Here is an 18,268-nt window from a genome sequence, read left to right as displayed (position 1 = left end):
TGCCAGCGTTTCTCTTTCAATCCTTTCTATTTAACACACAGCAGGGCAGCGGTGGCGCTCGCTCCCAAATCTCCTGTTTCTCTCAAGATGAAATCCTCAAATGGAGGCTGACTCATGTCTGTCTGTTTAGTTTCTACAACTACAAGAGCCTGGAGAACGCCGTGGCCCCGAACGTGGCCCTCACTCCGCTCCCTCTCACCAAGGCGGGCCCCATGTCTCCCTCGGTTCCCAGTGTGTCTCACCAAAGCCCTGGCGAGCCTGCCGCCGAGAGCGCCAGCAAGTCACGCAAGAGGAGGACGACTGAAGAGCAGCAGCCCCCAGAGGGTCCCAGCCCCAAGTCAGCCAGCAAGCCAGCACCTCCACCGGAAGACAAGGATTCAGAGGTGGAAATCGAAGTGGAGAGCAGGGACGAATGTAAGTTGGATTATGATTATTATGACTAGTTTGTTGGGCTCACCTCCTCGCTCTTTCTGCTACAGTCACCTCGTCGGTCTCCTCGCTCTCCTCGCCGTCCTTCACCTCATCCAGCAGCTCCGCGAAGGACCTGAGTTCTCCAGGAGCCCAGGGTCCCAACTGCACCGTGACCACAGCTGAAGTCAGCACGGCCGCAGCTCCCCCGCCCTCCAACCCCAGCCCAGAACAGGGTCTGGAGTCCGAGCTGGAGAGTCTGAGGCAGGCGCTGGACAGTGGACTGGACTCCAAAGAGTCCAAGGAGAAGTTCCTGCACGAGATCGTGAAGATGAGGGTGAAGCAGGAGGAGAAGCTGGGGTCGGCCCTGCAGGCCAAGCGCAGCCTTCAACAGGTAGAGAACACGCCCCGCCACCCACCGAGAGCCGGGCGCAGACACATAATAAGACTTCACTCTGAGTTCCAATTCAGTTGAGACTAGAGGCATCAGTGTTTGCGTGAGTCCTTGATAACAATAGGGAGAGGATGTTACTGCGGAGACCCGACTTCCAATTTTATTTTTGGACCGGGAACAAGAACATGGAGAGGAAAGAGTGTGTGTGTTTGCCACAGCGCGGTGGCGCCGTTCCTCTCAGGGTGAGAGTCGGTGTCCGATTGGACGGCGGCCATGCTGGTGATGAGAGAGCTGTTATATAAGTCGGAGTTGTACTAAGTACAAAGTTTGATGACAGATGTGTTTGTGCGAACTGCAGGATTCCCACGAGGACACACACACTCACACACATTAGAGAGGAAGGAAAGCTAACTGGCACGCGGCACTCCCCCCCCCCCCCCGACTGTAGGGAACGTAAACAGTGACATGGACACCGCCGCGCTCGTTTCCCGACCTCTAACTCGGACCTTCGTTTCAGGAGCTGGAGTTCTTACGGGTGGCCAAAAAGGAGAAGCTGCGGGAGGCCACGGAGGCCAAGCGCAATCTGAGGAAGGAAATCGAGCGCCTGCGAGCCGAGAGCGAGAAGAAGATGAAGGAAGCCAACGAGTCGCGCATCCGTCTGAAGCGGGAGCTGGAGCAGGCGCGGCAGCTGAGGGTGTGTGATAAAGGCTGCGAGGCCGGACGTCTGCGCGCCAAGTACTCCGCACTGGTCAGTAACACACACTCACGTTTGAAAGCACTTAGTGCCGCCATATTTCATATTAAAAGAGCCAGTCTTTTTCCGTCTTCCCATCCTTGAGTTAACATCTTGTTTCCTTCCTCCGTTTTTCATATTCACCTTCTCAGTATTTTATTAAAATAAAGATTTTTAATATATTAATATGTATTTTTAATCTAGAAGTGTGTTTCTCTCAAAAACATAATGTAATGGGATTTGAACCAGCCGCTACGCACGACACAAGAGCACTTCCTGCTTCTCCGAGGAAAATAAATGGAGCGTAGAGTGCCCCTCCCCTTCCCTAGAAAACAGGAAGCGCCCCGGCTTTCCTGGGGCATCATGGGAAAGACAGATTAGACAAAACATGAGGGAGTTTTGTCTCTCCAGCTGGGACGCCAAGCTCATTAACACACAGGCTCTCAGTGTTGCGCCGAGCTGCACACATCCCAAATTTAGAGCTTGGAAAATTGTTTTATGAATGGAGGTCTTTCTCACAAAAGCGGCGTCGTACTCTCGCCCCTGAATTCTTTCATGTTGGAGCAGCGTGTGCTTTTGAAAAACCGTCAGAAGAAGGAAGTCTCTTGTGCAGTTCTCCGTCACATTAAAACCGACTGTGGATTCTGAAATAGTCATTTGCCTTTCCAGATTGAAGACCTCCAGATGAAGCTGCAGCACGCGGAGGCCGACCGCGAGCAGCTCAGGGCGGACCTGTTGCACGAGCGGGAAGCCAGGGAGCACCTGGAGAGGGTGGTGAAGGAGCTGCAGCAGCAGCTGTGGCCCAAGTCCGGCAGCGAGGAGGAGCTGACAGCCAAGGAGACGCCTGCGAAGAACTAACGTCCCCATCCTTGACCCCGCCCCCCGCACCCCTGCTGCGCCTCCGTCCACCAGAGCAGTTCGTCCTGGACAAATCAGCGGCGCAGCATCACAGGACACGCTTCAGGGGTGCTATAGGTCCTGGACTCCGGAGAGCAGAAGACATTATAAGCTACACAACAGACTGGACGTGTAAAGTTACCGGACCACAAGTGAACAAATGGTGCCGCCTCACTCCTCTCAGTGTTTTAGTCACGCCGTGCTGTGCGTTTCGGGGACACATGGTGCGACCTTGGCGCCATTTTTTTTTAAAAGCGAGCACTTGCTTTTGTGAAATTCTTGCTCTCTGTCACGATGCTAACACACACACACACACTCATATCTAAAGCGCCGGTTGTTCTGGGGCTCATCTACGATCACCACGAGCCGTTCTCTTCTAATTAAATTAAGGATTGTAAATATGAATATATGTTTTGTTTTTTTTAATTTTACGATAATGAATCGCACTTTTGTCCGAACAAACAACTGTCGTACTCCCCCCAGCTTCTCTCCGGGAAAAACAATATCGGAGTGTGGAGCGATGAAGCGCCGTCTGTTACTCCGCAACACCTGTTTTTGTAATATACAGAAATGTCACATGATCAGCTGGAGAGGCGTCGGGAGACTCGCACAAATCACGTCTGGCGGCCGTCGCTCTGTGGGTACAATGCAATCAGAATGTAGGTGTTTTCTCTTCCTTTTTCGGTTGTCGATGTTTTGATGGTGGAGATATTTTATTGCTCGTCTGTTATGTTCACTTTTTAATAGAAAACTCATATTTTCTTTATGCATGAAAATAAAAAAAATTGCCATTCATATAGTCAGCTATGGGGCATTGATACTGTACATGTTTTTATTGCAATATTAAGCATTTTTTTCTTATAAGGAGGAAACGAAACTTGTGAAATTAATTGCGACAAAACAAAAGGAGGCATAATTATGCTGGACAACCTCAAGTGCCTGCGGTGGGCGAAGGTTTCCAGAGGTGCTGATGCCGCGGCTCAGCGCTCCCCGAAAGCACTCAGTTTACAAACCAATTGAACAAATGTGAGACGCTTTTCTGTCTGAATGAGTGCTTTTTTAAAAAAAAATCAGTTCAAATCGACAATATGCATGTTCCATTTTTATAGTTATGAAGAGCCACTTTTGTGAATTGTTACTTTGTAAATAAAGGTGCGTCTCACAGGGGGCATTACGTCGGATGCCCATTTCTTAATGCTGAAAATCTTTGACCGAAAATTGGTACACCTTGTTTTTCTCTTCTTGTTCTACTTCGCTGGTGGTTTTCCTCCAGAAAAAAAAAGAGATTTTAACCAAGTTGTTTTCTAAACTTTTTTGAGAGATGCAGCAATAAGAGTCCAGATGAGTAGATCGATACTTGCCAGTGTGAAGATTTGAATTTCCAAATGTAAATATGTTTTTCATTTACACAGTTGTATAATATATGTACATGGTGTTTCCTTTTTCAAAAAGGTTTTTTCTTACAATAGAGGTTTCTTTTTCTTCCTTTTTAAAAATGTTTTAACTGCAGTGTGTAAGAAAACACCCCCCACGTCCACGTTAATCCATATTTTATTTTTTACTGTAGAGTCTTTTTATTGAATTACTTTTTCACCGGTTCATATATATTTTTAACAGACTGCTCGGATTGTCGTCCTCATGTCTCCATTTAGCCCTGTGCTGCTGCTAATACATATAAACTTTACAGTCTATTTTTATGTAAGAGGTTAATGTAAGCTTTCTCCTTTATTAACGCAACATAAACAGCAAGACAACAAGCTCGGCTTCTTCATCGACTCCCCGTGTCTCCCTCATCTGCTCACGCCTCCGTCGCCCCCCCTCTCCTTCCCCCTGGCCCTGCCACCCCCCCTGCACACGGACATTATTGTAAAGTAAAGGACTTTATGAGATTATGTTTGAAAATAGCTATGCTTATATACAACAGTGACTGAATGTACAGTGTATAGATGCATTACCAGAATTAAAGTTGTTTGTCCAAGATTGACCGCCCTGCTGTCCTCTCTGTTCTTCCGCTGTCCGTCCACATACAAAGCAAAACTCACCTCACCGTCTCTGTTCCTTATTTTGGTTCTCAGGTACCTCAGCAGTCATGTTGCAGGAAGTTTACAGGAACAGTCGGACTCGGTGGCAAAGTGCCTTCTGGAGTTCCTCTGGTTCCTCCTATCAATAACAAGAGGCAGAGCAGAGGCAACTTGACCAGTGATTGACTTGGTTGAACTGAAGATATTCAAGATTAAAACACCATTGTTAGAGAAAATAGCCACAGGTTTTGGGGTAAAACTAAGCGACAATGTTCCTCCTCTATTTCAATGAACGGCTTGTTGACTCTTGAAGCTACCTTCTTGGGTTTTCTCTTATTTAGAATTGCAACAATAGTCTTGCACGACTATGATGTCACACTCATACAGATACGGTACAGTACAGTTCATAGCTTATATAAACTGAACTAAAACATCAGCAGTTCCTCATGCAAAACAAAAAAGCCATAGCTCCAAATTTCAGAAGAATTCTAGCGTGTAAGGAAACATGAATGAACTAAGACAAAATTTTGAATATTTATATGATTATTTTTTTATTTTTGTGAAGTTAACATCATGAGTCATTTTGGATGACAAACATATTTTTAAAGTCTGTAATTGTCCTTTTTGATGTGTACTGACTGATAAACAATACAAAAAATACAGATATCTGACCACCCACGCACATATTTCTACTTGTTTTTTGTATATTTCTGTAGCCACTTGAGCATTGTGCTCTGCTTCCGTTTCTGTTAGTATTTTATTTGCATTTTTCCTAGGAGTATAATTATATTCCTGGCACTAATAGGAGCTGTTTTTGATGCAGCTCAAAGCAAATGCCAAGACAATCTGTGACATACACAGGAATAAATGAGCTACTAGATCATTTAGATAGTTTATAGTCGAGGTGTTTACATGCATTTTTAAAGGCTCATTTTAGTCAAAGTAATGAGACTGAACGATTGATGTGCAAGAGATATTGCTGCTCAGACGTGTGTGTATCTTCAGTATTTGGCATGAAGTGGGAGAGTCCTGTATCCTGAGTATTTTATTGTACTGCTATACTGAAATGAGCTCTGCATAGGACCTTAAGGACAAATATTACCTAGCAAAAGCCAATGTCGAAAAAAATACAAGTGCAACAACATAAATTATATTTATAATAAAAAACTAAACTCAACTGTTCGAGCATCAAGACAAAAGACCAGTTAAAAACAGACAATTGTCGCGCTGGCAGAAGAGAAATCTCGTAATTAGGGAGAAAACTAGAGAGAATAGATGGAAACTCTCGAGAATGTCTCGAGTTCACGCCCACTCAGCCTGACAGCAGCTCCAGTAAACATTCATTACTGTACACACACAGACAGCAGGCGCACTCAAGTCAACAGAAACATCAAGATTAAAGGAGGAACTTCACTCTCTGGCCCTCAGGGTGAGGGGGAACCTTTCAACACGTTTCCACACACATGATTTTGGTGGGCTGCTGCCATGTCAAAGTAGTGGGGGCTTAGCTCGCAGTGAACTGCCCAGGAATTGTACTTGTAACACCACAACTATTGGTCCAAACACGTTACAGTTCTCCTTTTGTTTCCCCCTGTTTATTCCCTTAAAAAGGCCACCATGACTCGAGCCTATCCCAGCTACCCAGGGTGTCCAGGACGCATCAGTGCATCGTCCCGGCCCTGTTTATTATGTATTATCCAGCTGCCCACTCATTGAACAGACGCTTGGATGGTTGGAGGCGCTTCTGCAGCTGATGTGGTCCATATCCGGACCGGGCCTATCAGACGGCTGCGAGCCGGTCTGCACCAGCAGCACAGCGTGGCACGGGGCTATTGACTGACCCAATTACGGCAGTCACATGAGGAAGAACGCCCCGCAGTTAGCTCATTAGTCTCCCGAGTCTGTGCGCGTCTCCCTCTGCCTGCGTGTCTCCTGCTGTTTCATAATGTACAGTCAATTACGCAGTCATGTTTAATTCATCTGCCGCGTTTGAGGAGTCCTCTGCTGCACGCTGGAGAGGAACGTCAGAGTGCGCAGCCATGTTTACCACGGCTGTCTGCTTTGATGCCATGGATGTGGAACCAGCTTGATCTACAGCGTCAGAAAACATGATCGGCAGCGATATTTACAATGTCACTCATGCTTCTGGAAGATGAGTGGCAGTTACTGGTCACTTGGAGCAACCTTCTTCCTCGTTGACTGTTTGTGTTGTCAGGGCAAGCTCTGGAACGCTACTGCCACCTGCTGTCCACATCCGTCTTAATTTAAAAAATCCATGTTGGCCAATAATATTGAGTGAAAGCCATAATATGCGTGGGAATTAGCAGCTTTGCGGGAAATATACGCTTACTACGTGCTTTTACGTTTTACGTATTACCGTATAATTTCACGCATATCGGCAAATGAAAGGGAAAATGACGAGCTTCCTATAAATACCCCACAACTTCCGGTCAGACGAACGGCGGCATCTAATTGAATCGATGTCAACAGCTGGTGAGTCTGAATTTAAACTTAAGAACGCGTGTTTCGGAGAGTTTTTACTTATTGGCGGTAATGTGGTCTGTCGTTATTGAGCTTCGCGCGATAGAGTTGACGCAACACCATTTTGTTCTTTAAAATGTTCGTGTTCGGCACTTCATTTTTGACAGACACAAACTGAGGCTCGCTCGTTTTCAGAGTCTCATGGAGAAAATGGAGCTGCATGAGGAGAGAGGGGGACTGCGACAGGTCCCAGGTCTGAGGTAGGACACGTCGACTCACGCACCAACACGGAATTTAAAGTTTTTTTTCCATAACATGGGTTCAAAATGTTCCTTCATTCAGCATATACTTAATATCACAGTCTATAACTAGGTAATGACGTATATGTGTTCACACAATAACTTCTGGAAATTAGGGATTTTGTTCTTTAAAATGTTCGTGTTCGGCACTTTATTTTTGACAGACACAAACTGAGGCTCGCTCATTTTCAGAGTCTCATGGAGAAAATGGAGCTGCATGAGGAGAGAGGGGGACTGCGACAGGTCCCAGGTCTGAGGTAGGACACGTCGACTCACGCACCAACACTGAATTTAAACTTTTTTTTCCATAACATGGGTCAAAATGTTCCTTCATTCAGCATATACTTAATATCACAGTCTATAACTAGGTAATGACGTATATGTGTTCACGCAATACCTTCTGGAAATTAGGGAGTTTTGTGTCATAAGCTTGTATGGAAACTTTGAGAGCATCCCAGAGACTACTCTGAACGGTGCCGGAGGAAAACAGTTCTGGGGGAGATCATCTGAAATGTTTTTTTTCTGTAAATCTAGACAGTTTTTAATTACTAGAATAAAAATTATTCCGCTGAATTCACTCCTGTTTTCAACATAGTGCATCCCAGTGTTGTCAGAATGTTTGGTTATTATATTAATGTTTGGTTATGTATTATATATGCTGTGGAAATATGAGTAAGGAATCTAACTACGTCCAAACTACTAAAATGTAGATGTCGGCATATGCAACTAGGCCACATGGATTTCGTTTGGAAATGAACTTGGTATGGTAGGTATGTGATGTGTGAACAAAAAGACATATGACCTTAGCTGAGCATTAAAACGATCTTGACCTCCACTGTAGAATTCACATGGGAACAGCTGTGTTGACGTCATCTAAAGTTCCATCGAATACTTCTGCTTCTTATTTGAAATGTTAGTAAGTTTGAACGATTCTATTCCATGCGTATTATTCCACTGGGAAGGCAGCTCTAGGAATACTGAAGGCCTGAACTTTGCCCTTCTATCTGCATGCTCACTTCCCTGCAGCCTAATGGACTCATCTCCTTCAGACACACACACACACACACTCACACTTGCCAGAAAGACCACATTTGGCCCAGGCAGGTCATTGGCCTCTAGGCAGGTTCAATATTTATGGGTCGCTGCAGCGTTTTACCGTCTCAGCTTGACAAAAATGATCAGCGTCTCTGGCCTGTCGATCCAGCGGATCTGTACGTCACGTCAGCTGTCACCGCTTCGCCCTGCAGCGTGTCACCTCCTCATGGCAAATAAGGCTTCCCCAGTCGTCCCGGATTAGCCACTCAATGTGTTCCCGTCTGACGTGAGGAGGAAGACTAATAATGTGCAGACCGTCCTCATGTAGAACGCAGACACGCACACGTCCCACAATAGGGAAGTTTGGATTGTCACACTGAACATTAACTATAGACAAAAAGCAGCCACATATTGCACATGTTGAAAAAATAGATTGAGATGATTTGGACATGTACAGAGGAGACATAGTGAGTACATTGGTAGGAGGATGTTGAGATTGGAACTGCCAGGCAGAAGGTGTTGAGGAAGGCCAAAGAGGAGGTTGATGGAGGTGGTGAAGGAGGACATGAGGTTTGTAGGTTTGAGAGAAGAGGAAGCAGAGGACAGGGTGAGATGGAGGAAGATGATGTGGCCACCCCTGAAGGAAGAGATGAAAAGAAAGAAGAAGAGGTTTGAAAAAAAACCCTATTCTATTTGGATGTTGAAATAATAATTTGGAAGATGTGCTGGCTCATAAATTTTGAAAAGGGGGATGTTTTTGGCTTAAAACTTGTCATCCCATAAAGCAGAGTTTGCATCTACGCAGGACCACATCAGTTCAGATGAGCAGTGAACATGCCTGTGCAGGAACTCAGCTCAGTCGTGTTGTTTGTTCATGGCTTAAAACTCATGTAAGTTTACAGCTATACTCATACATGTTCAGCAATACAAATACTTCATCTATCTGCGAGTATTTTACCTAAATGAAGTTAAAAATAAAAAAGAGCGACTTCTGAGGCTGGTGGTGAAATTTGAAAATCAACTTCAGGAGTTAAAAAAAAAAACTAGTAATTAAGAAGCAAAGAAAGTCATGTTGTGGCCTCAAGTGCAGAGAGACGTAGTCGAGGCAGGAAGGTGGTGAGACGCTGCCGTCGCTCTAATGAGGCCGAACTGGTGTGATGAGCCCGCCAGTTGCACGACGCACAGCGGGCTGCCAGCATGTGAGCGAGCCGTACACTTTCTATAATGTACCTCGGATGTGAGCGTTTGTTTACATGCATGGCTGACAGCGTGGAGCTCATGAGGAGGAAGGGCTGCCGGTGTGGGCGGAAGACAGAAAGGAAGGAGAAGATTGGGGGGGAAGGGTGAGGAAATAGGACAAGTGGGACATGACGGACCGGCTGTCTTCCACCGCCTCCTCCTCTTCCTGTCTCGGACTGATGATGGAGGGATAGGAGAGCGGGACGGTGCCTTGCATACACAGAGATGAAGTGACTGCTGCCAATCCTCTGCCCCACCATCTCTCCTTTGGGAGCCTCCCAAAGAGCAGCGAGACAAGATGGAACTATTCAGTTTGATGTACATGCATCGATGCAAAGACTTGGCCTACACGTCTGCTCACATGGCGGGGCAGCGAAGGAGCGGAGGAAGAGAATGGAGCGACTTCAATGAGCTGAGAGAAGGAGAGGGAGGCAACTGAAAGCACACAGAGAAGAAGAGCAGAGCTGCTGGAGCTGCTCAGGCCTCTTTAAAAATGAATCAAAGGGCGCTGGATTTCCCAAAGAAAGACGAGTTCCTCGCGCACTGTTCTTCTGCTGAGGCGGAAAAACTCCAGCAGACCCTGAGCTGGCTTTGCTCCACCTCACCAGAGGAGTAGAACTCAAGAGCTGTGTGAGCTTAAAGTTAGGATTCCACCCTAGTGGTCTCCAGTGCTGCACATCGATGGCAGCCTTCTGGTTGCAGGTCACCTACTTTAGAGTGCTGAATGATCATGCTAGCGTGTGATTGACTCGATGCAGACTGGCCGTGTCCCAGTCTACAACATTCATGCTTTCTCTTTGTAGTTAATAGTGTCATGAGATGAATGCATCCATAGAGATGTATTTACTATATCAGCTCTATAAAATATTAAATCACTTTCACCGTAGTGTTCACTTTTTTCTCCTGATTTTATAAATCAAATTTGTATCATAAATTATAAAATAAATAATAGAATAAATTAAAAATGATTATCAAGAATATATATATATATATATTTTAATAAAAAATTTTTATCACAACAGAAAGACATTAATATATAAACAAGAGGACGGACTCAAAGACATTTGTCTTTGGTTATTTATGGTTTTGTAATGAATTAATTGCATTTAATCTCATTTACTCTCCCTCCTTGAATGTTTTTGTTATGCCATTGTATGATGTGGTGTATCTGCTGTAAGAAGCTTCATGTATGATTCAGCTGTTATTTCAATCAATTCATATTTTTTTAATGAAAAATGGGAAGTATAATATATGGAACTAATAGTAAATTTCCCCTGAACCTGATGTAATACTGCAGTTATTGTTGGAATGAGGTTTTGAAATTGTCAAAAAAAAAAACCCTACAAGCTCAATGAATAGCATGTGACAGTATTTAACGTTTACCTGCGGCTTGAGTAAACCAACAACTTTGTTTAACTCACACAAAGATATCAACTGTCAGCTGAAGCGCTATGAGACGATCACGTGTCATAAGCAGTGTAAAAAGTGCCACTGCAGCCGAACCACCACCGCTGGATCGTGCAGAACTTTTATAGCGTTCTGCTTACATTGTCCAAACTCAGCCTGTACCCTGCAGGTGCTTCAGGCTTCACGATCAATATTTCAGTGTGCAGAGGCCCCCACTCTGCCTCCATCCACCTGGAGCTCTGCCAACATCCACTTTTTTCTCATCCTCCGTGGCTGCTGCCCACACACGCACATCCAAACGGTCAGAAACATGGCTTCTGACAGGCAGTTGTTTAGTCGTGCCAGGTGGAATCACAAAAAGTCATCAGTAATGTCCTGCAGCTTTACAACTGGCAAGATTCGTTAAATATCTCGGCTCAAAAAATATACAGCCGCTTGACTTTTGGACTGCAACGGAGTCAAAAAGTCCTGCCAGGTAAACACTGGTGTTAAAGATGCAGCGATCTGGGCTCGGTGGTGGGCGGACTCACTCAATTATGTTCCTCAGCAGCAGTTTGGATGTTTAACCTCTTGATCCGAAGAACTTTCTTAACCTGCTTTAACTCACTTTTCACAGACAAATGATTCCTGTAATTCCTCTAATGCTTACTGGCATTGTAGTTTAACTCTAATCAGGTTGCATAAACAGGAAACTCGAGTCTTCAGTCTTGTGTTGACCTTTTAACACAGCAGTCCACATATTCCACACAGTATTTTTCTGTTGTAACATATATTTAAAAGATTTTTATATGACTGTTTTACATATATAATTATTTCTTTTTTTCGTCATGGATTTTACTTTATCTTTCTATAAGTAATGAGAGTATAAATAATTTTCTAATGACCCAAAACTGCCCTAAATGAGAGCAAAACATATCAAGTATTTTTTTTATGTTCACACTTCTACCTCTTTGAGACGGGACTCTTTGACTTCAGGGACCCGGGTCGATCGACCGAAAGGCTGCTCTGTTACCTTGGCGGTTGCCGTCCCCCAATGCGGTCCTTGAGCTGTAAACTACGGACACACAAAGAGACAGTGAGTGAAAAAAGAGTGAGTCAGTGAGTGAAGGGCTGCATAATTAAAGCGACAGGAGCATTCGTCAGATAGTCCCTGAGCACTGGCTATGACAGCAGGCCGCTCCGGGCCGGAGAGCGGGCCTGGAATACCAGCGAGCGTTTGAAGGACGGGAACCAGTAGCCTCTGGGCCTGTGGAGGAGAAATCAATGAGTCTCTGGCAGCGATCATCAGTGATGTGTTGCTGAGGTGGAGAATCCGGTCGGGCCTCAAATACAAAATAGGCATCCTCTTTTCTTTATCGCCGCCTGTTTTATTTACTCATTCTCCGCTGTTGTTTTCTGACCTGTTGCCCAATTTTGAGTTGGAATTCATGATGAAAATGTAGACTTATTTGGTTAAAATCGGGAGAGGTGGAGGGCTGAATATGTCAGCCTGGCACAGCTGTCCTGGCAGTTTCACCTAGACCCGGGTTTGAGCCATTGATCTGTGACTCAACACCTCTGTGGTCATGCTCCACCTGCTGATGGTGCCACGTTCCTTGTAAGAGCTACTTTTTGTCTGTGCGTTTTCACCCTGTGAGGTCCTGCAGACTCTATGATAGAAAGGAATGAGCGACCACCTATCTGTTCACAGCTTCTCATATGCGTTATTGGTGTTATTAATTCAGTAAAATCTAAAAAAAAAAAGCAGGCTTCTGTGTGCGTTTGGTGGGAAGGCCTCAGTTTGGATGAGAGCCTGGCCAGTGTCAATGTTTTTTCAGAGGTTACCTACTGGAAATGACTTGATGGACAGCCATAGCTGAACCTCAGGGAGGGTGATATCTCATCCAGACTGTCCTGTAGGGGAACTTCTGACGCAGTTGTGACCTTCTGTCTTCACCATTCTGCATCCCTTTGACCCCCTTTTTGTATCTCCTTCTCCAACGGCACATTATTAACAATAAGTAGTGAACAGAATTTCTGAAACGGTGCATTTTCTGTTAGCTCATCTACCCATATTTCTTGCAAAAAATATTTTTGAAACCATGTAATCACTACGTAGCTGTCAGTCCGTCGACACCTTTACGATTTTTCCTGCTGCTGTGGGACTGAAACGCAGATAATGGAGTCTCTTGAATTTGTCAAGTAGTACAGCTCTGGCAAATCACTGCGTCTCACTCCACGATGGTCACATGAGCAGTAATTAATTTGCAGAGCTGTATGGTCTTGTTTGTGCAGCTGTGTGCGGCATGTGCGAGCGTGTGTGTGTGTGTGTATACGTGTAGGCGGTGTAGTGCTGTATCACTACTTGGCAAAGAAGCAGTGAGTGGCTTGGAGAGCGGCCCCGTTCAGTTGACCGCTACTAAAACGAGGTGGACCTGCGCTCCTTCCCACTGACTGTGTCTCTGGGGAGCTTTTTTGAAAAAGACACTCCACCAGCAAATGAGCAGTTTCTGGCGGTTCACTCACCCACATATGTGGAGACGCTGAGGTTCGACAGATTATCGACAGCACACGCTCTCTCTGATGGTCGGACTTCACAGCTGACTGAGCTCAAACCTCCACTGGGTTTCATCACTCTTGAAGTATGATACTTCCAGTCGCTTATTACGCCCTTATTACAAAACCCTTGCTGTTTCCATGGCGGACTCCCCAAAATGAACACAGGGCCATGTCATGTACAGAGTCGCTGCTTGTGAGTGAGATTGTATTGGGTGGTTCAGTGACTTCGCTTGCTCAGACTGTAGACTTCCTGAACAGCGTGACACATGTCATCGCAACAGCACTTCTAAAATTAGCACTGAGGCTGTCTATGCAACGAAACTGATGCAGAACCAGGAAGGCAGCGTTGCTTTAAAAACTGTCCTCCAGCTGGCATGTGTTTAGTGACCACCAGCAGGGGAGTCCGTCAGTCTGCACATGATTAATGCAGGACTCTTGTCTGCTAGAAGCAGTGAAGGAGACGCGATGCTGCGGGACATGGACAGACCCACTTCCCAAACTGGGCCAAAGTCTACTCTGTGCACGCTCGCAATGGACGACTTTGTATTGGAGTTTTTAAAACAGCAGCGGAAAACAAAGAGTGGTTGCATAACTCCTCAAATGTTGCTTCAATAATTATAGCTGTCTACTGTTTATATGCTGATTCTTCCTCACCTGAGGCTCAGTCCGTTCAATGGCACGTTATGAAACAGTCTGCAGTTGAAAGTGGGTTTCTTGCTTTAGCTAAAATTCTATTCACCTTTATTGATCTATTGACCTGTGACAGTAGAGCTTGAGTGAAAAGGAGGCGATGTAGAAGGGCTGTGAGAGCTGTCGTGATGTGTGGCAGGCCTGGCCAACCTGCGGCTCTGTCCCCAGTTTCATGCAGCTCTTCACCAAATGAGCCGCTGAACTGGCTGAGATTTTGGTCAAGTTGCTGTTGAGATGATCGTTTGTACAGGAAATAAGATGAAAAAGTAAGCGCTATCGAAATGTCAAAATATTGTTCAAAGACTTTGACTTACATTTAACTTTGAAACATAAACAATAAACCTCGCCGCACGTTCAATGCAATGTGAGTCGTGGTCCTAAGACTCACATGACCTTCATCAGAGCCACGATCAACATGATTTACATGACTTAGTTCCACGTTTCACTTTGTCATTCCCTAAACTATAGGTAAGGCATGTGTTTCACCTGATATTCATTGTTGAGCATGGTGAAGTCCATTTAATTCAGTGGAGTGAAGATGAGACGTTCCATTCACAGACCGGGGCCATGTTATTGGTGGCATGAGCCATGTAAAAATATATATACATGTAAAATAAATGGCGCAAACATTTCTATCTACGCTGCTTGATATCTTGAGGAGGATCACAGTAAAATGTATGAATTTTAAAAATGCATGCAGAAGAGACATTCGCCGGACGCGAACCAGCTACCTAGTGACACACAGGGATGTGCTTTAACCGCTATACTGCTGCTAAGTCATGTGACCAGCTGTTCAGGTGAGCCTTACGGCCATACTTGTTTGTAGGATGTGGCTCTTTTCAGCAACACAGTAAAATAATGTGGCTCTTGGCCTCTGACTGGATGTATGGTTCAGAGACCCTGGAAGCAGAGTTAGATGAGTCGAAGATGATGAGGTTGTCATTGGGAGTGACGAGGAGGGACAAGATCTGAGATGAGTGTACTTGAGGGACAGCTCATGTGGAGAAGTTTGGGGACGTTGGAGAGGAGAATGAAGAAAATTAAGACAATAAATACAGGTGTGGCGCCGGACACATGAAGCAGGAGAAACACTTTTCAATTCAGTTATAGGTATGTAATGATCTGTACAAGACTGAAGCAAGATCAGCCATGCTACACTTTTCCACTCAGGTACTTGTCCATTAAAGTGCTGTGGCACTGAAACAGATGGGGAATTAGTCATGAGATTTTGTGGCTATTCCATACCTGGCTTTGTCATTTTTCACTTCCCTCAAATTTGTCGGACCTACACGCTTGCACTCTAAAATGACTCTCTTCACCCGCTGTGCTGGTCAATTAAAGCGACCTTCTCTGGCTGGTCAAAGCCTTGGCCTTGCTGCCTCCCGGGGTCTGTAGTAAAAACTGCTCAGCGTAACACAGATTGGCTGGATGTGACCTCTTCGACAATAAAGAGAAGCAACTCTCAGAGAAGTCCCCTTTGGCTTGTTCACAACAGGGTGTGGTGGATGACGAGACCTGCTGTGTTTGCCAATAAAAACAAATGTATTTCCCCTCGGTGTTATAGAACTATAAACGCGGGCCTGTTTTCACTCTCTGTTTGTATGTTTATCTACAAACAAGTCCCGCATGTTGTCTGGTGCAGAGACGTCGCCATATCTGTGGATTTACTGAAGCGACATCCTTGAAGATGTGCCGGTTCTGGCAGGGGGATGATGTGTGTGAGGTTGTTGCCGGGTTATCTATATATGACAGCTGGTGTTAATTTACGGCTCCGTGTAATAACCTGGGACCGCCTTTTTTACTCTCCTGCAACCCTTTCTCCATCCATCTTCCCCTCAGCCCTGTTGTGGGATCACTGATTAGTTATTTTACATTTCCCCCACTGTGGGAATCTTTCTATCTTTATGACAAGATCAGACCCTCAGCTATGACCCTCCCCCTGAAACTCCTCTTCAAGCCCATCAGCCTGCAGCCCTTCTACATGAGGGAGGGTGAGTGATGCTCTCCAATATCCAGTTGGCATAAATCTTTCCCCAAGTTGGCTGCAAATATCTCAGCTATGCTGATTTATCGGCGCCGCCTTCATCCTCTGTCTCAAAGGAGGCTGATGTGATGCTCTTAGTCTGCATGTAGATGGAATTGCTGCCTTCATAAGGGCTCCCTCCATCAAGCATGAGAGAGGGAGAGAGAGAGCGAGTTGCTAAGTGAGCAGCTGAGTGGCTCCGATGACGACCTGGAGAGACTCACCTGTAAAAAAGGTCATTGGAGCAGTAAACAGTGAAATGAGGCAGAGATGGATGGAGGAACAGGAGGTCATGGAAGTCAGGCGGGTGGCAGGTGATTGGACCGCTCACCATATTATAAGCCTGCAGTCATCTCATGGAAACTCCATTGTATCTTGAAATGTTTTGAACTTGAAATGGTGTGATCTAGACTAATACATTCATGTGACTGTTGGTTTTCATTCCTAAAAGATGTGTTGTTCTGATAGGTGGACTTTAATGTTAGTTAATAGTTTTTAATGATGAGCATTTAAGAACAGCAGAAACCTTGGAGACTCTTCAATTTTGTCTTGAAGTTTGTCAAGCTTCCTGATCCTTCCTGATAATTTTCTATGGCTTGGGTTGCATTTTTTTCAGACTCTTGGACTGTGTACTACCGAAATAACAAAAACTTGATTGAAAGGATTTCAATGAAATTTTCAGAAAATGTTGACAAACTGATTTTGGTGGTCAGTTTTCGTCTTTGTTTTCTGATATTTCAAATACAAAAGTGTCTAATTATGTAGACAAGAGACGTAACTGCATTTCTGACACATTTTCAATCCCACCATTTTACATCTGTATTTATTCTTTCTGGCAAAGGTTGCTTCTTTTATTCATCGTGAAGTTAATTTCTATTCATGGCACTTCATTTGTTTTCAGGTGGTTTGTTATACTGACAGCTAATGACAGCTTTTTTAAATTCCATATAAATCATTGAGTGTGTGTTGTACCTACAGTGAGTGAATAATGATGTGTATTCATCACTTCATCGCTGTGCAGCAGACAAAGCACAACACCGTCTCGTTGAGTATTTTTAGAAGCCAGCACCCGCGTCTGAAAGCGGCTCGCAGATTGTTCACGGTCGTTTCACGGATGGAATCCTGTTGTTCCTGTATGAAAATGGTGAATGAGGGCATAAATGATGCATGTTTGTTTGTACTCGTGCGTTTATATTTAGACTCGTCGGCCTTTTGTGTGTGTGTACCGATGACTTTACACAGCTGCGAGGGGGAGAAACACATGCATGCTTTTCCAGGCACTCTGACCTTGTAAACTTAACAGCAGTCGACTTGTTTTTTTTTTTTTTTTTTTTTTTTTTTTTAATTCACGTTCATAGTTCAAATAATCTGTAAATAAGTACCATAATATACAAAATTGTTTGGGTCTCAAGCGCATGGCCTTCAGCATCCTATGACTTATTGTTTAAGAATCACCACCCATTCAGTCCATACACCATTGTTTAGCTGCACTCGATGTGGCTGCCTTTCCCTGTGGTGCCAGGTAAAATTGTGTTTGAGGCTATTTGTTTATCGTAATTTAGGAAGAGAATCACAGAGGTCTGCCAATTTTTGATTTTTTTTAATACGCCAATGATGATGAATAGCAACATCATCTGCTCATATGGTAAAGAAAGCAGGACCTTCTTCACTATCTCCATTTTTGAGTCCGCTGTGTCGAAATACAATTATGTGTGTGAAGTTGAGATACCTGCAAAAAGTTGTTCCATTGATTTTGTTTTAGAAAAGACAAATTCTATTCGTATTATGTAATAAAACCTTGGAACAAATGATCAAATGTTTTTTTTACAGAGGAGGGTTTAGAAAGGAAATGGTGCAACATTTACATAAAACTATTTTTCATGTTCTCAGATGAGCCGAAAGAGATTGAATGTTTAACAAGAGCATCGTTGGAAAAATCTAATCAAATCATGAGGCACACAAACCACTGCCGCAGACTAGATGACTGTAACGTCGCTAAATTTAAATACAGACAAGGAAATGTATTTTGTCATGAATTCCCTGTCCAATTAGAATCATACAACACAGGTGCTTGACTTTTAGTTTCACTTACTGAAGCTCATT

At 44.4% G+C, this 18,268-nt stretch overlaps 1 protein-coding gene across 1 annotated transcript in view; it reads left to right on the top strand.

The window, feature by feature from the left end:
* Positions 1–4,416, top strand: part of skia (v-ski avian sarcoma viral oncogene homolog a) — a 47,567-nt gene extending 43,151 nt beyond the window's left edge. The window contains exons 4-7 of the mRNA XM_053850632.1: positions 131–414; positions 480–802; positions 1,320–1,550; positions 2,205–4,416. Coding sequence (XP_053706607.1) covers positions 131–414; positions 480–802; positions 1,320–1,550; positions 2,205–2,393 — 1,027 coding nt within the window. The 3' untranslated portion in view covers positions 2,394–4,416. The remainder of the gene's footprint in view (positions 1–130; positions 415–479; positions 803–1,319; positions 1,551–2,204) is intronic.
* The last annotated feature ends 13,852 nt before the right edge of the window (positions 4,417–18,268 follow it).

Source organism: Synchiropus splendidus, chromosome 18 (assembly GCF_027744825.2).
Source record: "Synchiropus splendidus isolate RoL2022-P1 chromosome 18, RoL_Sspl_1.0, whole genome shotgun sequence".
Lineage (NCBI taxonomy): Eukaryota > Metazoa > Chordata > Actinopteri > Syngnathiformes > Callionymidae > Synchiropus > Synchiropus splendidus.
Note: the sequence above shows the minus strand (reverse complement) of the source record. Positions and strands in the feature narration are given on the sequence as shown.